The sequence below is a fragment of the Lontra canadensis genome, unplaced genomic scaffold (assembly GCF_010015895.1).
Source record: "Lontra canadensis isolate GAN:19392208 unplaced genomic scaffold, GSC_riverotter_1.0 scaffold148, whole genome shotgun sequence".
Taxonomy (NCBI): Eukaryota; Metazoa; Chordata; class Mammalia; order Carnivora; family Mustelidae; genus Lontra; species Lontra canadensis.
Window position 1 is genome coordinate 1,402,875 of NW_022631142.1, and position 25,645 is coordinate 1,428,519.

The window sequence follows — 25,645 nt, forward strand, 5'->3', positions numbered from 1 at the left end:
TTCTGAATCTTCACGTTGTAGTTTTATTTATTTTTTTTTTTTTTTACCTTTTAAAAAGTTTTTTGGCACTACAAGGTTCTGTAAAGGATAGAAGTGACAAATTTAAAACACATGAAAGTTTTTCCTAATTCTTAAGAACAATATATATAAAGTCTGAAGCAACCAAAGTATGAATACAGCTAATAGAAAATAAAGAATGTAATTTTTAAATTCTCTCTTTATACAATTCATCAAGATTAAACAAAACATAAAATTCCCTTAAAAATAGGGTAATAAAATAGATGAAATTTGTATCACTCAATTTGGTGATACTAGTAAAAACTATAGTTCATATTTATATACAAATAATACAGTCTTTAAAAACAGTCTTAGAATTTAAATAAGCTATCTAAACGTGTTAAAATTTTAAATCAGGACCTGATTTGTTTTGCTTTCCATTAAATGTCACTTTTTCTGCTGAATGTAACTGACATTGAGGTACGGATACCCTTGAGACAGCAGGATTGGCTGGTTGCTGTGCATCGGTAGACCAGCTGAAAGAAAATGGACTCGCATTACTCCGACACGTTTCCTCTTGGTGGGTGGGGACAACGCTCTCTACACCGACGGGTGGCACATCTGTCTGTTGGACACAACACAGACAGGAAACTGAAAGGCTTGTGCCTATTTATCTGACAACGCTTAGAATTTAACTTGTAACTAGTTCTCTTTTTTCTTCTACTTACACAGTAAAGAGGAGATAAAGCATGTCAAAAACATTTAGCAGGGGAAGGAGGAGGACAGAAGGGATGTGGCTATGTGAATGAGAAGAGAAATGAGGGGAGAAAACAAAGGGAACAAATGCACCAGGGAAGAACTTCAGACATCCCACACACAATCCCACTGAACCCTAAAAGGGTTTATAGGACCAAAAGTAACTTTCCTCAATCCTAGTTCTTTACTCGGAAGAATAAGCCCACCATACTCAATGTTCTGCCACTCTATAGTACAGGGATTCCCCAGAGGTACATGGGATAGTTTAGGAAGGCTTAAATGGAATCAAGCCTGAAACCCATACCAGGGGCTTCCCCTTAAAGTTATCATTTCATTCAGTCAACATTTCCTGACTGCCTTTCTTTAATTTCTTGAACTCCTAGTTTAAGTGTAACTCTGACTCTAGTTTTTTAATTCCTAGATTAACTAAGAGCTGAGGGCCAGACTCACACATTCCGTATTAGAACTGAAATAGCTTTGAGGCAAGCAGGCTAGAGAAAATGCTACAAGTACTCCTTAGTTTGTAATACTCATTACTAAGATCAAAGTCATTATTGGTACCTAAGCACCAACAAAATACAATGAATTCTAATGTCATTCAAGTCTTAGTTCAATAAAAGAAATTTGACTATGTCACTACTCAATTCAAAAACTTCTACTAGATCCCTACCATTTACTTAACTGAGTCCAAAAAGTTCTTCATAATATGGCTTCAGCCTATCTTCTCTAACCTCATCACATACACATCTTTCCCATTTACTTTATACTCTAGTCCTTTTATTTTCTCCTTTTTTTCTCATTATGGCAGGCAGATATCATTGACTTTGCATATATTATTTCCTCAGCTAAGAACTCTCTTCACCTGTAATCTCTAAAAAAATCTGTAGGGGAAAAAAAAAATCCTGTATCTCTTTCACAATCTAGTTCAAATGTCAAAATCTTGTGTGAATTGATCCTTGGTGTCCCTATCTCCTATTATCTCTGCTAGGATAACATTAACGGATTCCCTCTACATGCCTATTCTTGTTTACTTTAGATGTCTGGCTCTCCTAATAAAATGTGCATTAGGTGTACAGGTTTTACTTAATTCTTGCGTGAACAACAAGCATTAGCACAGTGTGACATACAGTATGCTCTTTCAATAAATGTTTATCCAATGCTTAAAATATCACTCCTTTTTCCTGGCCTTCACATAGCTTCCGCTGTCCCAGAACAAACCCCACCCAGCCTATTAATGAATTTGTAAACAACGATACCTTGAGTATAGAACGGTTTGTTGGGCTGAAATCTGGCATTTCCCTGATGCATGAAGTTTTGATGCAAACCATAAGGCCACGAAGCTGGGACAAGAGGGAAATGGGGACGTGGTGCATGTTCCCAAGGAATTGGAGGATTTAGTCCTGGAAAGCCTGGCTCTGCATTTCAACAAGACAGGAAAGACATACTTTAAAACATCAGTTTGTTCATTTAAATATTCCTTCATTCCACAGAGATTTATTGAGAACCTACCACTGAACAAGAACAATGCTAAATACAGAGCATACCAGTTTTTTTAAAGAATCAAACACTGTAAATATGCTCAAATTATTCATAAAGAGACATACAAGAAGACAACAGAATAATATGTGGTCACTGCTATAACAGATGGGTGGAAGGTGTTATAAAAAGAAGGGGCTAACACATTTGGCTCAAGGATAGAGGTTTTCCTAAGATGATTAACTAAATTGAATTTTAAAGCACAAGGAACAAGTTAGGCAAAATGGGGCAAAGAGGGCACATTTTAGACAGAAGGAACAGCATATACAACAGTCAGGAAACAGGAAAGCAGAGCAAGTTTGGGAAGCCGCAAAACAATCAGTGATATAGAGAAAGGAGTAAAGGTAGGTAGTGATAAGAAAAAAGGCTAGACAGGTAAGGTAGAATTTACATTTCAAAGAACTATAGTACATCATTAAGGAACTTATATTTTATCCTAAAGACAATGCCAACTATCCTAGAAACAATTATATCATGGCCTGGAAGGTGATTCTATTAAAAGCTAAAGCACTTGGTGTAATGGTTGAGAACTTGGGCTTTGGAGCCAACGAGGTTGACACTCTAATCCCAGTTCCAAAAATTACTAAGTTTCAATTATGCACCTCAGGCTAGTGTGAGTATTAAATTAGATGACAAAAAGTAATGTGGCTTATCCAAGTTCTGGTATGTAAGTAGGAACTCAAAAAAGTATCAGTACTATTCTTTCTATGGCAAACTACCCCACAATCTACTTCCCTTTAAGATGTATCTGTAAGTACATCTTTCAAAGTACACCATTTCAAAGCACTTACTGAATCCTTGGACCATTTTTGGTGGCTTTTCTCATTCAGGATCATAATGTGGCAGGAAATAATCTAAAAGACACTGTCCTCACATTCATTAAACTTCCTAGCAGGAATGCAAATTAGGAGGTACAGAAAGGGAAGAGTACACAGCAAGAAAACTAAAACCCATACTAGCCACATTCTTAACAAGCTGAGTCTTCTCAGGAGGTAACCAGAAAAACAAAGCAGCTGTTTCATTGAAAGTTCATAAAATCAAGTTACAACTAAGAGCTGAAGCTATACTACAGGGTATATTTATTTCTTTAAATGAGACTGGGAATACATATTGAGGTCCAAATCAATTGAGAAATGATGTTTGACATAAAAGTGTACTTCTTAGAATATATCTAATCTCCCTTGGCCATTTTTCACAAATATTTTCATAATATAAACATGGAGGAGAAAAAGAACAGCTAACACAACTAGAGGACAGAATCAACAAGAGTTAAGGGCATCCTGCAGAAAGTGAGCTAAATTTTAAAATCGGGCAGGGGGTGGTGAGTGAGTTAGCCAAGCTTTGGAGCAAAGCAAAAGGATGTGCGAATAGGCAAGAAAGATAAAAGGGAGAGGACTTTCCAGACAGATGGAACAAATTAAGTAAACAATTAGGGATAAGAGACAGTATGGTATGTTCGTGGGATGTTCATTAGTTCATTAAGGCTGAAAGAGATCAACTAGTGGTGGTACAGGAAGGAACAAAGCTATAAAAACTGAGCCACTATACCAAAGGGCAAGACACTGTGTCTGTGTTCATGGGTATGTAACTCAGTAACGATCATGATACATGTCATGGCATATATACAATCAACTTCTGTTGAATGACAAAAGCAGAGATCACATTAGAATGGCCAAGTATGCCACATATCCTTTGACCCTGGAAGTCTAAATGAGTTCCCACATTCTGACATTTTCCCTCAGCAAAATACATTATCTGTATTGTCTCAGAAGAGTTTAGAGATACCTCCTCTATCATAGTGCTCTAAGCAACAACCTATTTTTGTTTAAAAAGTGCCAAAATTCTTTTGAGAATTAATAAAGGGAAAAGAGTCAAGCTTAGCCTACTTTTCCTATATAAACTACATTTTAGGATAATCAAGTAGTTAATAAGGAAATGTTCTTTAAGGAAGAACTTTTCTGTTCACAAATAGTGCACAGAAAATCATTTTATAACCCTTAGTGAAATAATGGTTATCAGCAGTAATTATCAACTACAGCTATGACTATTACGGAAAAATTAACGAGGAACTTTATAACAGATATCCAACTCATTGATCAATCTTAGGTCACCAAGAGAGTAATAGAAAGTAAGTTCTTTTTGAAATAAGGGAACAGGAAACATAGCACCAACCAGAAAGTAAAATTCTTACCAAAAAAATAACCTGAATCTAATCCAAACTCTGGACCTAACTAACTACCAATTTAGGAAATACGGGGACAGAGGTACATTTTAAGCAATGCCACAAAAATAAAATTCAGCCGACATTAGAATGTAGGAAGTGTTATAGTTTCTTAATAAACAGTTTATATGGGAGAAAAATAAAGAGGGGAAACTATTATAAATTAAAGGAGGCTTAAGAGATATAATAACCACCTGTAATGTACGGGGCTTTGTCTGATTAAAAAAAAAAAAACAACTTTAGAAAAATAGGTAAAAATGAACAAGAACTGGGTATTAGAGGATACTGGATATGGTAACAGTTTTGTGTGTTTAAGAAATACAAACAAGTTTATACAGAAATTTGACCCAGTGCCTGAGATGTGATTAAATACTAAAACCAAAAGCTTTCTTTAAATGAGGAAAAGGAGTGGGTCACCTAAGTGGCTCAGCCGATTAAGTGTCCAGCTCTTGACTTCAGCTCAGGTCATGATCTCGAGGTTGTGAGATTGAGACCCGTGTTAGATGCCATGCTCAGCAGGGAGTCTGCTTGAGATTTTCTACCTCTCCCTCTGCCTCTAACTCCCCTAAAATAAATAAATAAATCTTTAAAAAAAAAAAAAAGATAGTAAAGGAGTCAAGGACTAGCAAATACTGGTAACTGTTAAAAGCTGGGTAATGGGGGATAGGCTCATTATACTTTATTCTCTCTCCTGTATACATTTCAAATTTCCAATAATAGAGTCTTTAAAATAAAAATATTTTGGGGGCTCCTGGGTGTCGCAGTCAGGGGTCTGACTCAGGGTTTTTGGCTCAGGTTGTGATCTGAGTCATGAGATTGAGCCCCCAGTCAGGCTCTGTGCTCAGTGTGGAGTCTGCTTGAGATTCTCTCTCCCTTTCCCTCTGCCCCATCCACTTGTGCATGCTCTCTCCCTAAAATAAATAAATTAAGTCTTTTTAAAAATTATCAACCAAAACTGGATATAAAACAAGACTTCTGGTTTATCAAATATTTCAATTATGCAAATATTTTTTAAATGACTGGATCATACGACACCTAAATATTACTTGGCAATTATGTCTAGGAACTGAGAATATAGATTATTTTTTTATTATTCAAATGTTCAATAATGGAAATGTATTTCTATAAATCAGGAAAAAACTAGTACTTTTTAATGTTACAAAGTGCTACTAATATCATTTTAAAGAATTGTCCTTACTGGAAGATAGTAAAGAGGCTAGGGCAAAGAGCACAGGTTTTGAAGAAAGAAATTGGTTTAAATCTTGGATCTACTATGATTAATTATTAAAGCCTGATAGTTAAGTTACTTAACCCTGCAATATCCTCAACTATAAAATTAGCTTTAATAATACCCTACATCAAACTGGACTGTAGTGAAATTTAAAAATAAGTAACATTTATGTATATTACCTCATTTAATATTCACAATATCCCTGTGCATTAAATGCTATTAATATCCTTATTTTAATGATGAAACCAATGCACAAAGAGACTGAGCAACTGCCTAATGCCACATAATAAATGGCAGGGCTAGGATTCAAATCTAGACAGTGTGAATCCACAGCCCATACCCTTTATCTAATCCTATACTGCCCCTCATAAATATTGCCTGCCATTCTTTTCCTCACATTTATTTCGCCAAGTGCAACCAATCATACCAATCACCCAACCTTTCTACAGACAGATGCAAAAGAAGAAAAGGAAGGGTTACCCGAATTCCCCACTGTACCATTGTTCACCAGGGAATTTGGAGCCACAGTACGAGGCCAGTGTCCATCATGAGAGGAGTTAGGGATCGCCACAGGTCTGGCAGCAGGCTGTGCAAAGATGATGCTGGGATCGTTCAGGCCAATATTGCTGGGGGCACTGCCTGGTGCAGAGTGGATCACTGGACCATGGATAGGCCAGGATGGGGCAGGGATCTGGAGAGGGTGCATTGGCAACAATCCCATATTGTGCATGGGAGAATACTGAGCTGGTGGTGACTGGGGAAAGTTATACATAGGCATCTGGACCTGATGGGGGGGCTGGGCTCCCTGCTGAGGTGGGCCAAGCTTGGGTTGGGATCCTGGCTGGGATGGAGACTGAGTAATGGCAGCTGATTGGGAAGAATTCTGTGGAAACGGCTGGGGCTGAGGAGAATAAGATGGTGAATCAGACTGCAAAGAGAAAAAGATAAACATTTTAAAATTAATTTAAAAACATGTTAGTGTTATAAAAGCAGAGATTATCTACACAAAAATAGATATTTTATTAGAACATTATAAATACAACTCTATTATGTGAGTAAGAGCCTCATTTTACATGAAAATAGAATTTTCTCCAAAATCCTCAAACCCTCTCTGACATATATATTACCCTATAAACCTTTTTACTGCCCAAAGAAGAAAGAGCCCAGACGTCATTTCCATCATGCAGAGCTCACATTCCAACTGTAACTAGGAACTTGTATCTAAGTATCTCACAGGCACTTTGATTCAGCCCCTCAACAAGTTACTGAGTGTCAGTTACATCTGGGCATTGTTCTAGGTATTAAAAATACAATACTAGCATGTATGCCCTCATGGAATTTAAAGTTTGTGGGGGAAAGGAAAAAGAGCAGATGAAGAGATTACATGAGCAATTACAATGAAATACAATGATTACTATGATAAAGAATGCATGATGTATATTGTATAAGGAAATCCCAGAGCAGGAATATCTAAACAAACTTCTGGAGGAGAAAAAAATAAGAAGAATGAAAGTGGAAATCAAGGAAAGCTTCCCAGAGAAGTGACATTTAAGTTGAGATACAAGGGTAAATAGCAATCAGTCTAACAAAAGAGGGCAGGGATAGGGGAATAGGAGGAGTGTTTCATGCAGAGGGAACAACATGACTGAAGGAATATAGGTTCATGAACACCTGACCTGTTTAAGTAATCAGATTCTGAAAGAAGTTTATTATTACTGAAGTATAAGGGCAGGGGAATGGCAGATTTGAGGTTGAAGAACCAAAGAGGTACAAGATAATGAAGGGTCCCATAGGCCTTGTAGTTAAGACTTTATCCTGAGAGCGCAGGGAAACCACTGAAGGGTTTCAAACCAGTCAGGAACATGATCAATCTGTATATTAGAAAAATTATTCTGGCTTAATGGGAATGAAATAGAGAATACTTGGGGTAGGGTGGGGGAGACCAATAAGAGTGATTAAAAGGCTGGCCCTAAGATGATGGTAACCTAGGCTAGGGAAATACAATATAGGGACAGGGAAGCAAATAGCTGTGAGCTACTTTTTATAGGTAGAAATAACAGGAGTTGATGACTGACTGATGTGGGGGTTAAAGGAAAGGAAACTAGGAAGCAGGATCATTCAATGAGATGGAGAACCCAGGAGCCAAGAAGTGGCAAGTCTAGGAATTTAGAGAGAAGTATGTTACATTCTAGATATGTTGAGGTTAAAGTGCTTTGTGAGATATCAGAACATGTCCATTAGACAGACTCTGACCCATATCTCAAGTAAGAGGAAAGTGAGTGCTAAAGCAGAGAGTAAAAGTTTGAAGCAGCAGAGGAAAGTGGTTAGAACACAGGTTTTGAAGACAGGGCCTGAGGGTTCAAGTTCTAGTTCCAAGTACGTGCTGACCTCAGGCAAGAAACTTAAATCTTAGTTTCTTCACCTGTAATGTATAAATAATAAACAGAATCTATCTCATACATCTCTGTGTAGGTTAAGCAGTACATGTGGAAAATATAAACACCAAATTCAGGACAGTAGATACATTTTAGTAGCTAGGAAGGGATGGTAAGAAGGCTTTAAGATGGAAACAGCATCCAAAAAGAATGCACAGGGATTACTAACTATGGGTGATTTTTTAATAAAGGTAATAAATATTAAGAATTGTTAAAGCCTGGTGGTACTACATGGGTGTTTATTACTTTCTGTACTTTTTCAATATTTTATTACAAGAAACAGGAGAAATTATATATATGGTACACAGCAATCAACAATGTTAGCTAATATTATTGTTGTTATATAACATTTATGAAAATGTCAGGGCCATAATAGGTATTCAAATATTACAGATGGGGTTAGTGGGCTTCTAAATGTTGTTCCAAGATTCTCCCTATACTGATCTACAAATCCTTTGAGAATTTTTTCTAAAAAAGATATCATACCAGATTTAGCATGTTTAATAGTTAACAGCTTTGAGGCTACCTAGACCTGAGTTTGAATCTTTTAATTTCTCTTTTTCTCAGCTTCCCAATTTGTAAAATTTGGTCATACTAATACCTACCACTTCACATGCCACACAAAGGATTAAGTGTGAAGCCCCAAGCATAGTACCAGGTTTAAAGCAAGGAAAAGTGAATTGGGGGAAATAGGAGGGGGAGACAAACCATGAGGACTCTGAGAAACAAACCGAGGGTTTTGGAGGGAAGTGGGGTGGGAGGTTAGGTGAGCCTGATGGTGGGTATTAAGGAGGGCACGTATTGCATGGAACACTGGTGTGGTGCATAAACAATGAATCTTGGAACACTGAAAAAATAAAATTAAATTAAAAAAAAGGAAGCATTCAATTAATATTGAATTAATTTAAGAAGTGCAAGGTGAATACAGATTTACACAACGGTTAAGAGCAACTCAGCAAAGTTAATATGAAACTTGTGAACTCCAATTTAATACTCTTCTTTCACAAGATATATTTTATTAGGTATTCATATCAGCTATGAGAAGACACATAAAGACTTCAAGCAAGTCCAATGCCATGTATGTATTCCCCTAACATATTAAACCCCTAACACATCTCCATTTGGGGATATTTTTATAAATGTTGCTGATATTCTGCTACTGAAACCTCAATTACCTTATTTTAACTAATGAACAAATATATTAGGTAGCTGTTCTCTTAGGCAGGCTCAATAAAGTTAAGTAGCTTGCCCAAAGATATAAACCCAGATCTGCATTACTCCAAAGATAATGCTCACATTCCATCTCATGTGCCTAGCAGAAACACCTCTACAAAAGCACTGTTATCTGGATGACTATTTACCAGTCTAAAAGATCAACCCAGTAACCTATCAAAGATTGTACTATCTTCCCACCAAAACTAATCCATCTGCAGGCTGGGTACTTACACATTCTGAGGACTGTCTAGTCCTTATGGACTGATCACCCTGTTGCTGGGCTGAACCAGCCACCTGTTGGGCATTTACAAGGTTGCGGACCAGCTGGGCTGCTAAGAGAAGACATCAGAAAGAAAATCAACAGATAAAGAAAACAACAGAGAGATGACAATCAATAACTCCCTTCCTCTGTTAAAGAGTCTCAAATCCCTCTGAGATTTTATAAACTTGGACCTTTATAGTATTGCTATGTTTGTGAAGGACTTGTAACAACTAATTTTTTTAAAGCTATTTCTCAATCTTGTAAATCACTAAAAAAAATATACTGGTGGTAGAAACAAGAACAAAAAGACAAATACTCCTTTTCTAAAGGAGAAGATATATTTAAGAAAAATATCTTCTGCAGGGGCACCTGGGTGGTTCAGTGGGTTAAAGCCTCTGCCTTCGGCTCGGGTCATGATCCCAGCGTCCTGGGATCAAGCCCCACATCAGGCTCTCTGCTCAGCAGGGAGCCTGCTTCCCCCTCTCTCTCTGTCTACCTCTCTGCCTGCTTGTGATCTCTGCCTGTCAAATAAATAAATTTAAAAAAAAAATCTTCTGCAACAAGAATATGAATAACTGGAAATCATCACTTCTAAAATACTCTATTTTTTTCTTTCATTAAACTCTCATTTGGGTTTCAAAGTCTTAAAATTACTTATGAATTATAACAGAAACAGATCTCCCTCTCGCGTAAGAGCAAAGGGAAGAGATATAATTTCTCTTGTATATGTTCCCAGAAAAAAAAATTTAATTTCTATTATCTTTTGATAAAGAAAGTAACTCAAATCCAAAGAATACTTAAAGGGAGTTTACTGAATACAACACACTGCTAAGACCTTAATAGTGAACATATCTGAGTACTGTTCAAAATAAAGGACTGTCTAAATTTTATCTCTTTAAGAAATTATAAGGTCGAAAATCATACTGCTAACTTTGGAAAAGACAGGAATCAAGAGTCCTTAGAATGATATCAACACAAATGACCTTATTTCTACCAAAAACTATTTTTAGCCTTTTCTATTTACCTGCCACACTGCTATTCCTCTGACGGGCCAGCTTGACCTCTGGACACTCCCTTCGTACATGTCCTGCATCTCCACATATAAAGCATCTGAGGTCTCTGGGGTCTCTAAACTCTCGAGTGTCGTGGAGGTCTCGGGGATCAACAAGGTCTCGGGAATCTTTCTCCTCTTCATTCCCATCCTTCTCTTCTTCACTGTCTTTCTTCTTTAGTCTAAACAGTAAACTGCTGATACCAATAATGTGGGGCTAGGGACTTGTAAACTAAATGAATCACAGAACAAACTAAACTACACAAAAGTCTCACAATAAAGGGACTAACATGCTGATTGTTTCATGCACCATTTTTAAGGCAAGGGAACTCACATTTAGAGCACACCTACTCCTATGGCAGAAACTGGGTATTCCAGGAGTTTTATAATACAATATCAAATTAGAAAAAAAACCTTTAATACTGAATTTTAATCTTATAATTATCCTTAGAAGTTGGTATTTATTATCTCCATTTTATAGAGGGAGCAGCTGATGCTAGAGAAAGTGTCTTCTCTAAATTTAAGTCAGTATATAGTACTGACGGAACCCAGGAATTCATTCTGTTCGTAAAGTTCTAAGCTCTTTATATTTGGAAAGACTTAATAACTAAAGAAACGATTTTTCCTGGCTTATTGAAAAGAGTATATAAAACACAGGAAAGTCTATTTCATAAATATATTTTCAGGGGTGTGAAGGATGTCTATTCTTCAAGGTATATATTATATAGGTATACCTCACAGTAAGTGTCTCAAAGATTCAGTTAATTATATTTTAATTACTGATTTGTAGGACTGTGAGGTACTCAGGAAGAACCCCATGACTTGATCATTTTTTTTCTTGGCTCCTGGCACAGTTCCCAATAGAGCAGGTGTCAATAAATGCTTCTTCAATTAAAACAAAAAACCTGAATGAAGTGAACAAATGAATGAGATAGCACTGTGTCACAAATAAATCTCACTCTATTAAAAAAATTCCACTCCAATATACATTTTACCTAATGTCCAATTTAAAGCCCTGAACCTTCTTACTTAAACATATATGAACACAGTTATAGCTACTATTGGCCTCACATTTATTTTCCCTGTAATGTTGATACATAATCATTTGCCAACCTTCTCCTTTTAGGGCAGTCTTTCATGTAGTGGCCTATTTTTCCACACACACGACAACATCGATCGTTGGGAGCCAGTTCTCCATCTGTTAATACTCGGGAATCAAAGAAGTACTCCTAGGGAGAAAATAAAACTTTACTAGAAAAAAAAAAAAAACCAAAACATTAGGAATTGTGGAATCCAAATGGAAAGAAGACCAAGATATAAAAGTGGTTTTAAAAAAAAGGAAATAAATGGGGAGCCCGGTGGCTCAGTTGGTTAAGCATCAACCTTTGGCTCAGGTCATGATCCCAGCGTCCTAGGATCCAGCCCTGCGAAGGGCTCCCTGCTCAGCAGGGAGTCTGACTGTCCCACTCCCCTTCTGCCCTACTCATGCTCTCTCTCTCAAAAAAATAAATAAAATCTTAAAAAAAAAAAAAAAAGGAAATATCAAAAAACTTTTCAATGTAACTAAAACCATAATATGGAAATAAGAATAAGGGTGCCTGGGTGGCTCAGTGGGTTAAAGCCTCTGCCTTCGGCTCAAGTCATGATCCCAGGATCCTGAGAAGGAGCCCCACATCAGGCTCTCTGCTCAGCAGAGAGCCTGTTCCCCACCCTCTCTCTCTGCCTACTCTCTGCCTACTCGTGATCTCTGTCAAATAAATAAATAAATAAAGCCTTTTAAAAAAAAGAAAGAAAATAAGATTAAGAATTATCTTAATCTTATCGGGGTGCCTGGGTGGCTCAGTCAGTTAAGCCTCTGGGAGCCCCGAATCCGGCTCCCTGCTGAATCAGGCTCCCTGCTGATGGATACCCTGCTTCTATCCCTTTGCTGCTCCCCCTTGCTTGTGTATGCACTCTCTCTCTCATAAATTTTTAAAATCTTTTTTTTTTTAAAGACTTTATTTATTTGACAGAGAGAGAGATCACAAGTAGGCAGAGCAGCAGGCAGAGAGAGAAGGGGAAGCAGGCTCCCCGCTGAGCAGAGAGCCCGATGCGGGGCTCAATCCCAGGACCCTGAGATCATGACCTGAGCTGAAGGCAGAGGCTCAACCCAATGAGCCACCCAGACACCCCAAATTTTTAAAATCTTAAAAAAAAAAAAATTCTCATCACTGGCGGCCCTGGGTGGCTCAGATGGTTGAGCATTCAGCTCTTGATTTCAGCTCAGATCACGCTCTCAGGAGTCGTGGGATCCAGACTCCAGTTGGGCTCTGTGCTGGGCAGGCAGTCTCCTTCTCTCCTTTTTTCTCTCCCTCTCCCTCTACTCTTCCCCCTACTCTCTCTCTCTCTCTAATAAAGAAAAAAAAATTCATCAATATCACAGTTGCTAACAGTGCTAACCACATTACAGCCACATTATTTCTTCACTTATCTGTGCCATCTTTGCATAATAACTCAACAGATACTATTTTCATCCTCATTTACAGATGAGCAAACAGAGGCTCAGAAAGTAAGTCATTTGCCCATAGTAAAATCTGCCCATTACCTGATAGGTAAGCAGGATTTTTTTTTTTTTTTAAGATTTTATTTATTTATTTGACAGACAGAGATCACAAGTAGGCAGAGAGGCAGGCAGAGAAGAGAGGAGGAAGCAGGCTCCCTGCGGAGCAGAGAGCCCGATGTGGGGCTCGATCCTAGGACCCTGGGATCATGACCCAAGCTCAAGGCAGCGGCCTTAACCCACTGAACCACCCAGGCACCCCAGGTAAGCAGGATTTAACGCTAAGTTGGTCTGACTACAAATCTCATGCTTTCTGCCTTACCAGGCTATTTCTAGAAAAGAATTATTCTCTTTACAAAAGACTTCTCTAGGGGTACCTGGATGGCTCAGTGATAAATAAGGATGTTATAACACTGATACAATAAAAACAATCTAAATGTCCATCAAAGGAGAACAGTTAACTTAGTATATAAACAAGCCACAGAATACTATTTGACTTTTAAAACAGAAAAAAGTGTGTCCAAAAAATGGTTAGCAGACTCACAGGCCCCTTCAGATAGGCCTCAAACTGATTTTTGGCTCTTACACCAAATGATACTCAAGACCAAAGACTGACATCTACTCGGACTACTTATACTGAGTTATTAAGAGTTACTAAAATTCTGGAGTGCCTGGGGGGCTCAGTCGTTAAAAGCCTCTGCCTTCAGGGGCACCTGGGTGGCTCAGTTGGTTAAGCCTCTGCCTTCGGCTCACGTCATGATCTCAGGGTCCTGGGATCGAGCCCTCCATCCATCGGGTTCTCTGCTCAGCAGGGAGCCTGCTTCCCCCGCCACTCTCTCTGCCTGCCTCTTTGCTTACTTGTGATCTCTCTTTCTGTCAAATAAATAAATAAAGTCTTTAAAAAAGCCTCTGCCTTTAGCTCAGGTCATGATCCCAGATTCCTGGGATGGAGCCCTGCATCAGCCTCCCTGCTCAGCGGGGAACCTGCTTCTCCCTCTCCCACTCCCCCTCCTTGTGTTCCCTCTCTCACTGTCAAATAAATAAATAAATAAATAAATTTTTTAGAAGTTACTAAAATTTTGTATTCATAGACTAAAATTAACACATTTTTGGTTTACTAAAAATTCTAATAGTCTACCAAAAATTCTCACAATACGAAACTGCTAGGTTCTTATAGGACAGACATATGCATATATACACACTAATAGCTGGAATTCCCACAATTTTCAGGTAAAATGCTTTATCAATGCATCATCAATTTGTTTTGATTTGACTGTACTCTCTTCATTTATTGTTTTTTTAATTAGCATGTTAGTAAAATCATTGTTGGATTTTCCTTTTGACATTTTGTTCTTACACAACTTGTCATTTCAAATTTTACTATTATTTTCTTTCTCTCCATTATAGTTATTACCACCCCCTCCCAAGAGGCAGGGCAATAAAAAAAATGTCAAGAACCAGTACTGCAAGGGAAAAAAGCTATAGATATTTCTGCTTTTCTTACCCCACATCCCAAAGAAAGAGTGCATAAACTGTACTGAACAAAATCAAGGGTATTTGTTATGCAATAGTAGAGACACAGTTTCTCTCTTGAGATTGCTTCTCTTTGAAGTTTCTTTCTGTATAAAACTTAGACCTCCTCCCATTAGAAAGCAAGCAAAAAACAGAGTGAGACCAAGAGCAACAGGAAATACTATGCCACCCAGCTCAGGCAAAATGAATCCTCTCAGTTCCATGCCATCAAATTCAGTTACCAGGGCTACACCAAAATTAGAGAAGTCTCAGCAAGTAAGAAAGTATTTCTTTGGTGTTTTCCTCTCTGTTTATATTTTCATCAAAATTTCCAGAGATGGAAGAAGGGCAGTGGTCAGCACCTCAAATTCCAAATTTAAGGATACGGACTCTTGACTATCTGTCTTCATTCACTCAACAAATGCTTATTTAGTACATTCAATGTACCATTTCTTTTTTAAGATTTTATTTATTTATTTGACAGACAGAGATCACAAGTAGGCAGAGAGACAGGCAGAGAGAGGGGAAGGGAAGCAGGCTCCCCGCCGAGCAGAGAGCCCGATGCGGGGCTCGATCCCAGGACCCTGGGATCATGACCTAGGCTGAAGGCAGAGGCTTTAACCCATTGAGCCACCCACGCACCCCTCAATGTACCATCTTAATAGGTACTGGAGATATGACGGTGAAGAGACATAATAGACCCTTGTCCTCAGGTAGCTGTAATCTAATAGCAGAAGAAAGAATTAAACAAGTAGATATACAAAATTTACCAAATAGATAACTCATTATGAACTATGATAAGTACAATAAAAAAAATACAGGGAGTGTATAATCATCTCTTCTCCCTATTTCTACTTGGAAATAGGATAAAGCTTACTGTACCACAAAAAAGGCAGCTCTACAAGAAAAAAGATTCAGAATCCAAATTATGTAAACTTACAGCTTCTCTGCCAATGAGTGGATAAAAGGGGGTACCAAAAAGCTTCCTTCCATTGATAAATGCCTTCATGATAAAATTGGTCACTATTGAAAAAAGAAGAAAGAAGAAAGATGCAGTGTAAAATGTGTAAAAGCTTTAAAAACAGGGGAGTTCTAAATTTAAAACTTACTTTTTCTAGAAACTCCAGCACCAAGGTTATGATTCAAGTCAAAAGGATCTAGAAAAGATATATTTATTTTTTAATTAAGAATTCTGTTCACTGTAACATAAAATATACATACGAGCCATACCAAGAGAGTAATACTTTAGAACTCAGACCATTCAAGTCACCAAATTATTCTTTTAAAGTTATAGATTTTAAAAAGATAGAAATTGGGATGGGGGAATAATAAAAGGACAGAAACATAAAAATCAAGAGGAAGAATCTTCCAAATTCTAATGTGTTTTCAGTTTTCCCTTCTATCTCCTGGCCAAATGAAACTCCTGCTTTCTGTTTCGTTTTGTTCCTCAGTTAATGTCAGCTAAATGATTACCTTCAATTGCAATGCATTTGGATGTCCACTGCTTCTCAAAAGTTGTCAACAGCTTTTTCTGCCGAATGCTAATTACATATTCCTTGAAATCAAACTCTTCGGTATAGAAGCGAAGCAGTCCCAACCAAAGCTCTCCTAATGTTTCTGTGTTCTTTCCAAGTGAAGGTAAACGCTTTTTCTATAGGTAAGAAAAAAGAGGGAGAGAGGTGTCTATACCTATGTAAAATATGGATTCCAAATATAAGTAAAATTATTAAATTATGCAAATCCCAACACATATCAGTGAGCATTCTATAACATAAAGACTATGAAAAAATTACCAGTTCTTCTGTTTTATCAAAGAAAAATGCATTCCATCCATCAACCATTCTCTGTGGAATCTGTTTTCCATCAAAGATCTGTAAAAATAATTTTATTATTAGATTTCAAGTCCTCTAATCCACACGCCTAAGTATCCTCATATCATTTTAGAATGTATCTATAAGAGATATTGAGATATTTCTTTCCAGAAGGAAATGCCAGGATGGTATAATTTGATGCCACGTTATTAATAAGTGATATGTATCTGGAAAATCAAAGCTAGGAAAGGATACCTTAAGAGCTTGAGACTCTCCAAATGACACATTTGATCTTATCTATTTGGCCTGTCAAAACACATCCAGCCCAAGACTAATGAAGTAAAATGAAAAAAATAAATAAATAAAAACACATTTTATTTTTTATTTTTATTTATTTTGTTTTAAGATTTTCTTTACTTATTTATTTGAGAGAGAATTAAGAGTGAGAGAGAGAGAACATGAGAGGGGAGAGAGTAAGAGGGAGAAGGAGACTCCCCGCTGAGCAGGTGGCCGGATGCAGGACTCAATCCCAGGACTCCATGAATATGACCTGAGCCAAAAGCAGTTGCTTAGTCACCTGAGCCACTGAGGTGTCCCGAAGACCACATATTCACCAAAGGATCATAGATGTAGAAATACATAATATCTACTGATTTGTACACCAAAAGGAAGTCATTGGAACTGCTTATTTTGGGGAAAGGCTCCAGTACTTTTAATCAGTTATCTCTATCAGATGATGCTGAAAGGCCCTGGGTATTGATTTCTTTAAAGAGAAAATCAGACAGCTTTTCCTAACATCTTGATAAAAACTATAAAATCTTCATGATTATGAATAATAATCCACTGTCGTGAGGAAAGGGAGGGGGAATAATGCTCCTTTATTAGAAGAAAAGTATCTCTTTAAGATGAGTTCTTTAAAAAGTAAAAAGCTACAACAGGTTCACAGTCAGCAGACCTCATTTCTCTAGTCTTAGTCCTGCCTGGTAGTGATTCTAAAGACCATCACCCTCCTAAACCCTTCACTGTTATCCCAATGAAAAAGAGAGATTATAGAGTAATTAGGTCAGTTGTTTTCAAATTTCATTTTTCTTTTAAGCTGTAGAATCCTTTCCTAAAATGGAACCTTTCTGGAAGCTTAAAGTAGATAAAAGCAAAGGTGCTTCAACAGAATCCTAAGTGGAGAAAATATACCCAATTTTTTCCTTATCTCACTTCTCATACATACTCTAATGAGCTCCTAGAGCTTACTAGAAAATACTTTCAAACCATCAGATAAGGTGGTCCACATCACCCCTTCCATTTTAGATGGCACAGTGATTTACAAAATTAACATGTCTGGCCCCTCTAATTTCACTCTCAGGTTTAAGTTCCTTATACAGCCATGCTCTGGAAGCATGTTTACAAAAAGATGAAGTTTCCAGAAACTTAAGCTAAGAAGTTGTTGTTTTTTTTTTTTAAAGAGAGAGTGAGCGAGCGAGCGAGCATGTGAGCGCCCACAAAGGAGGAGGGGCAGAAGGACAGAGGGAAAGAGAATCTCAAGCCAACTCCCACTGAGCATGGAACCCAACTCACTGCTCTATCTCACAATTCTAAGATCATGACCTGAGCCCAAATCAAGAGTTAGACACTTAAGTGACTGACCCACCTAGATGCCCCAGTTGCTTTTATACTTCTGTGTAACATAAATACAGTTACCACTTATCTACCATAAATTCTGACACTTCATAAAACAAACAAGGGAGAGGGTGGCAATTAGATATTGATACCTAAAACAAATCTGCCCTGAAAAAAGAAATGAAGGTATTAAAGAAACCAAAGTGTAATATTTTACCATTATAGAATATTTTACCCTTATTGATGCTATTATAAGTATTACATGGGAATAATATAAGCTACACTGTTAGACCTTGATTCTTTTTAATAAAATTCTTATTTTGACTAAAATCTATGATCCAAACCCAACTATGTTGGCTGGTAACACAGTGAAGGGGACCCTGGAGGCCTTGAAAGGTATTTAAACACTGATTTGCCTATTTTTTTTTTTAATGAGCTCTCATATTTCACTTTCTAACTTTCCACTGTTTCAGCCCTTAGGATTACTGCTATTCCCCTTTCTCTTACACACACACACACACACACACACACACAATTTCTCTTTCCATTTCTCTCTCTCCACACTAAGCATGCCCTACTCGAGTTTTGAGTTCTACTCAGTCCTCCCTAAAACCTCATGAACAATCATATTTGTACAAGGAGTGGCCCTGTATGCTTACCATATTGACTTTCATATTTAACTGTAATACTTTAGTATCTGCTGCTATATTTAAACTGCAATACTTAAATTTTTTAGTTGTAAAATACACAAAACAAAAATGATTATGATGGTAAATTTTACAAGTGTTCAGTTCAGTGACACTAAGTACACTCATGTTGTTGAGCACCATCATCACCATCCATTCACAGAATTCTTTTCATCTTGCAAAAACGAAATTGAACTATTAAACAATAATTCCCCACCCCCCCCTTTCTTAGCCCCCCAAAACCACCATTCCACTTTCCATTTCTATGAGTTTGACTACCCTATATAAGTGAAATCATATAATATTTAGTCTTTAGTGACTGGTTTACTTCACTTATCACTTAGCATATTGCTCTCAAGATTCATCCATTCAGTTGTAATTTTTAAGCTAATATAAGCTAAGAAAACATAGAAGTTCATAATATCAAGTGTGATTACCACGCTTAATCCTCTTTTTAGTATTTTTACATGAAAATTTATTTTCACTTATGAGTTTCTAGAATACAGCAAAATCATTCTGCTTAGGAAAGCTCCTTTTGACCTAAAGAACTCTGTATTATTAACCATGAAAAATACACTTAGCAGAGTCTTACTTATACCCAGTCACTTCAAGTCTAGGTTCAGTTATAAATGGAGTCAAAGATCAACAGCTTCATTAAACATATCCTTACCCTTAAAAGTTGATCGATGTCAATGACCAATACTTAAATGATGCCAGAGCAATGGACAATGGGGTCCCATATGACAAGCAAAAAAGGCCAGAAGCAAAAATCCATATATCATCAGTTCATATGTATCACAAAGCCCCCCACAATCAGAGCTCATTATGATGGAAAACATTCCATGGACTGTCTCTCATTTCATCAAGCACTGTTAAGCAGATAATGGAAGAGTTCTTGAAGTTGGCTACCGCAGTCCTGCCTACATTTTTCCAATAATAATATTAATACAGCTGCTAATGACAGTAGTAGTAATAATAATGATGATGATAAAGCAAGCATCATTTATGAACACCTACTTTAGCACCTACTATAATTCAAGGGCATTTGATTTCTCTGTTCCTTAGATCACTAGTGAAATAATACTATTACTACATTATTATCGATGAAACTCAGCCTAGTGGCAGTCAGGCATTTTAGTGAAGGCCACAATGTCAGAATTAGGATTCAGACCAGGTAAGCTCTAGCTCTAAAATCATGCCTGCTCTTTGCATTATATAGTACTGCCTGAATGGCTCCTCATTCATGGATAATATAATCACCCACAGAAAAATCACCCCAAAAACAGAATTTGTGTGCTACTTTAGTTAATTATAGTTTTCTGTCAAAGTCATAACAAATCATAGTAAATGGCTGCTATGATATTCCTGTGTAATAATGTGTTTAAGACACCCAAATTTAAAGCCTTAACAACAGTTAGACTAATACAGAGAATGACCTTGGTCTTGCCAGGCCTCATTAATTCATTTTAAGTTTTAAATATCCTACTATACACAACCTTGTTAAAAACAACATCACTCAACACAGATTTAGCAACTTAAAATTTTCTGCCAGGAAAGGATATTTGAAATTTCTGTTTCTTCTCCACTGTTAATTTAAAATGGGAAATAAATGCTGCTATAAGTACATGGCATTCATTAGAACTTTTTAAAAACTTACTAAGGCCATCTAATATCCACCATATGGCTTGCTCATTTTGTGATTTTCTTCTCTGCTGTGACCACTGGTTTGTGTAAAGTCAGAATATATGATTTGTCAAACAATTCTGATGTGTCTCTTTTACGTCAAAATAATCACCTTTCTAAGAACTTAGAACTGGATTCTCCCTAATACTTGCAAATACACTTTGTGCCAAGAATGAGGAGGAACAGATGGGATGATTAAGAACTCCTTTAAACCTATTTCACACAGTATAAATTGGCTACAAAAAGGGAATCCATGAGTCACCAAATCTGAATGAATAGGAGTATGATGTTTCTTCTGATGTACATTCTTATGCTTAATGCAATAAACATGACCTTACAGAGATGAGGAAGAAATTTCCTTGGGTTTTCTCTCAACCAAAATTCACAAAGTTAACCAAAGTATACACAAGAATATACCAAAGTTCCTTGTCAGGCAGGAGCAGGGAGAATACTATGGAGAGAAGAAACTTTATATTTGCATCTGAAAGACTATAATGCATGAGTTCATGGATGGCTATAAGACTTTCATAATCATTTGCAGCATTCTAAGACTATGAAATACAAACAAGCTACAAAAGATACTTACTAGTTTTATTCATCTAAAACTTTCAGTGGTCTATATTCTCCTATAATCAATTTTTCAAAAAGATTCATTATGTGATTACATCATTAAGGGAAGAAGAAAACTTAGGATGTCCATGCTAGAAAAATCCTTCATGACCTCATAAACTGATCAAGATCTACTGTGTTTAGATTAATGTTTTCACAAGAAACTCTTTTACAGTTTTCTTAAACACCTACCTCTTGTAAAACTGGGATAACAGGTGGTTTTCTCTGCTGCAGAAAGTACAGCACCATAAGGATATAAGCATATGAAGATAAACTTCCCCTGGAAGCATCTCCAATGTCACATCGCTGAAGAAACAAAACAGTGATTGAAAATATAACTTCAGAATCTTATTTATGCAGAAGTACTGACTACTCTGAGATACTATCTTTTTAACCCATCAAACTATCAAATATCCAAAAGTTAAATAACAAACTATTATGAAGATGGGTAAACAGGCACTCTCATACATTACAGATGGCTGTATAAATTAGCATAAAATCTATGAGTAATTTGATAATATCAAAATTACAAAAGTATATCTCACTTAAACTAGCAATTCTGAGAATTTATCCTGCAAACGCACCAAACACCAAAAAACATGAGAAGTAACTAAACAAGTTTTTTTAAGCATAACCCTGTTGCAACAGCAAAAAGCCAGAAACAACTTAAGACTACTCAATAAAGTACAGGTTCTAAACAACTGATGACTATTTACACAACTGAATAGGGTGTAGCCATTAAAAATGAACAAGGAAGGAAAAAAAAAAAGAACAAGGAAGCTCTAGTATACTAACAGGAAGTACTTATTAGTATCTATTGACCAGTGAGAAAAGCAAAGTACAAAATACTGTTCTTAGTATATTTATACCCGTTATAAAAAGGAGATAAGAAGTTTTTGTATTTGCTTATACTGGTGTATTTTTGGGAGGATACAAACCAACTTTTAACACCAGCTTGAGTCACTGGTTGGCTAGGAGACAGGTGTGAAAGGGAGATTTTCTACCAAAAATCCCTTTAGACCTTTTGAATTCTGAACCAGATGAATAAGTTGACTATTCCAAACAAAATTTTTAATTAAAAATAAACCCTAAAAGAATCCTCAGAAGCTTCCCCTGAGTAAGACTTTGGCTGGTATATAAAAGGGGGAAGAATGATTTCTCTGACATGAAAGACTTAAGTTTCAATACCACAACACCAACTGAAGTACAGAACCATTATGCTAAAGTTATTCTGTGAGGTGAATCTAGAAAAGTAGCCATATCAAATATAATTTGAGGATGTGACTAAATGCCACTCTTTTCTAAGATGACCTCTGTTGACAAAGACATGTATAGGAAATATCTAAACAAGTACTGTCTCTCTGTTGTAGAAGAGTGGATTTAGCAAAATGAAAATGCAACCAATCACTTGGCTACTAGGAGCCTTCCGCCAACACATTAAAAAAATTAACTATTTATTGAGCAACTCCCATAAAGCAGGTACACTAAACTGGGGACACGGGTCTCCATCTTCATTGAGTTTACACACTTAGCTAAAAAAAGAAAACAGAATTCAGTATTATAAGTGTTATAATAGGAGAAAAACAAGATTTCATTGGGATTTTTTTGTTTTCTTGGACAGAAATATTTATGACTAAACCCAAATCTCAGATGTCTTAACCCAGAGATTCTTAAGTAGCATCATATGCCAATTCTCATACCTGGGGCTGAAAATCTTTACTGCATTGAGAAATTTTACTACTGAGAATTTACTCAAATGTTACACATGGGAATAAAGCACATACAGGAAAAAAAACTAAGACATTACTCTAGTAAGTATAAACTTAAATCATTTACTATTGAGTGCTTCCTTTAAAAAGCTCAGATAAACAAAACTGAGAAGATATTTTTCACAAGTCTGACACCAGTATATTTCATTTTAACTATCATGAGTACTATAACAAAGGAGATCATTAACTAGTTCATAAATACCTTTGCAAACACTTTCATAGTATATCCCAAGTACTGTACTCTAGGATCAATAGCTGCATAAGTAGCTAGCATTCTTGTGTTATGTTGAGCCTGAAAAAAATTACATAGCTGAAAGCATTTCAAATGTATTAAACTTATATATCAGATAAAAAGACATAATATACTCCAAATATAATATATAACTGTAAAACTTAAAATACCTGTAAATGAGTCAAAAACTAATCTTCAATCTGAAGGAAATATCAAGATGATTCTTAAAAATATTTTTGTCTTATAATGCTCCTATTTAAAACTTTTAAACATAAATGTATAGTAAGCGATCTGTGAACTTTTTTTTTTTAACCTATAAACTTTTAAAATGACAAGTGTAAACATACCTAGGTCTATACAGAAAGAGAAACTTACCAATGTATTATATAAACTGATATCACCTTCTAAACCACTTCGTCTATGTTCAAATTTTACTATAGGCACTTTGGCAGTAGTTATAGGCAAAATGTTTCTTAAACCTGATTTAAAACAAACAAATACAAAAACTTCATTAGGTTAAATAATTTCCATAAATCTAAAAAATATTTTGTTGCTTTAAAGCTGTAACTTCAGAATCATACCTGGATGTCTCTTAAGAATTTTTGCCAAATTTTCAATTATTTCTTTACAGTTTAATTTCTAAAAAACAAAAGAAACAAATAATAAAGTTTGTCTAATTTAATTTGGCCTTGTGCAAATTCACTTTAACCAGGCATTTAATACTAGTATTGAAAATCTCTAGCTATAAGCTACTCAAAGTATATGGTCTAGAGACCTGCAGTAAGGCCACCATCTGGAAACGATGGAAATGCAGAATCTGAGGCCCCACCCCAGACTACCAAATCATAATTTACATTTTAACAAGATTCCCAGGTCACTGACATTCACATTAAAGTGTGAGAAGCACAAAGACAGGAGAATAATGTTTTCAAACACATGAATATGTAACTAGAGATGGATCTGGTAAGGCAAAACAGTATACTGTTTAAGAACATGGGTTCTTAAAAAAAAAAAAAAAAAAAAAAAAAAAAGAACATGGGTTCTGAATTTAAACAAACCGGGATTCAGTCTTCAACTAATTATTATTAATTAGCTGCGTGACTTTGACCAGATCCTTAACCCCTTGGAGCCTCATATTACTAGTCTATAAAATCAAAATAATTATAAATTCCTGCCCTATCAAGTAGTTGGAAGGATTACATGAAACATGTATGTAAAGCATTCAGCAGCATGCTTGACACAAAATAAGCACTTCAAATCTATGAGCTATTTATTTGTTATCATGTTGATGAAGAAAAGTAATCCAATTACCAGTACCTACTTCTTCAAGAAAATTCTTACCTCTACAAGTTTAAATATATTGATTTTTTAAAAAATCAGAGATAGCAGAGTTGATATGGCCACAATACAAGGAATAGGGAAGATAATGGCATTATAAATTAACTGGATTAAGCTGAAGAGTATATACATCAGTGCCCACACTTACTACTAAAATCACATTTGCATATCCCAAACATGCTCTTTTTGGTACTGGAGAGCAGTAATCAATGCAGCTTAACCTTGCAGCTTAACCTGAAGATTTCAAGGGAATCTACAGTTGCTAATAAAAATAATAAAATTTATTATGCAAGGATACAACTTATGCTAAATTACAAATTTCAACTATGTCTCATCGGAAGAGAATGTATTCTTTTTCATTGCTTCAACTTTTCAGTGTGAATGGCACAGAAGATATATAACAGACAAACCCTTAGTGATCAGAAATCTGATTATTACATTTTATATAGAAGGTATCTAAACCCTAACCTCCACCCCTGGGTAAAATAATTTCCTATTCCTTCAATTCTTGCTTTTCAAAATGGAGAGGGGCAGCCTCTTTTCAGTAGATGGCACTGAGTAGAACTTAGTTAAGAAGAACTAAAATACTTATATTTCTATTTTCTTTTTTTTGATAAAACGTTAATACCAGAAATAATTTCTTAGGGCCAGAAATAAGGATCTACCAGACATCAGTACTCTGCCATCTTTACTCTGGTTCTAACAATTTAAAAGCCACCTTTTGAAAAAATTAGGTACACTACTCTGCTGAATTCTTTTATGGTGTAATAGAGGCTATACTGACACCACTACAGATGCCAGAAGCTTGGCCACACCCCAATCTTGCAAGCAGTCCCTGATTTTGAGACATAAATTCCAGCAGATATGTTGGTAAAGGAAGGAGCAACTACAGGGATCCCCTCCTTTCTAGTTGCTGCTAGGAAGGCCTGGGATAGTTCCCTATGCAATTAGTCCCTTTCTTTACTGGAGCTTGGACAATCTTGTTTCCACTGCTGATGGTACATGAAAAAAGAAAGCACAAGTACCCACTCTCACTGCTGAAGACTGCTCTGGGGGGAAGGTCTGCTCCTGGCATCTCACAGTGAAACCCCAAAAGTAGAGATTAGGTTCTACAGTACTATTAGTACTATATTTCAGCTACATTATGG

At 36.4% G+C, this 25,645-nt stretch overlaps 1 protein-coding gene across 12 annotated transcripts in view; it reads right to left on the reverse strand.

Moving 5' to 3' along the window:
* Positions 1–25,645, reverse strand: part of TUT4 (terminal uridylyl transferase 4) — a 125,928-nt gene that overhangs the window by 6,648 nt on the left and 93,635 nt on the right. For 4 of the 12 annotated variants that reach the window (XR_004381086.1, XR_004381085.1, XM_032844186.1 and 1 more), the window contains exons 17-30: positions 23,741–23,798; positions 23,535–23,638; positions 23,130–23,219; positions 21,351–21,464; positions 16,549–16,626; positions 16,229–16,406; positions 15,865–15,912; positions 15,696–15,778; positions 11,818–11,933; positions 10,678–10,901; positions 9,623–9,723; positions 6,222–6,669; positions 2,010–2,168; positions 418–533 (exon numbers count right to left, since the gene is read on the reverse strand). Coding sequence is in view for 10 of the 12 variants with exons in the window: in XM_032844186.1 (XP_032700077.1) it covers positions 445–533; positions 2,010–2,168; positions 6,222–6,669; positions 9,623–9,723; positions 10,678–10,901; positions 11,818–11,933; positions 15,696–15,778; positions 15,865–15,912; positions 16,229–16,406; positions 16,549–16,626; positions 21,351–21,464; positions 23,130–23,219; positions 23,535–23,638; positions 23,741–23,798 (1,890 nt within the window). In the remaining 2 variants the exon portion in view is untranslated. Of the gene's footprint in view, positions 1–84; positions 623–2,009; positions 2,169–6,221; positions 6,670–9,622; positions 9,724–10,677; positions 10,902–11,817; positions 11,934–15,695; positions 15,779–15,864; positions 15,913–16,228; positions 16,407–16,548; positions 16,627–21,350; positions 21,465–23,129; positions 23,220–23,534; positions 23,639–23,740; positions 23,799–25,645 lie in introns of those variants that run through there. The other 8 variants (XM_032844184.1, XM_032844193.1, XM_032844188.1 and 5 more) reach the window with 7 other exon arrangements.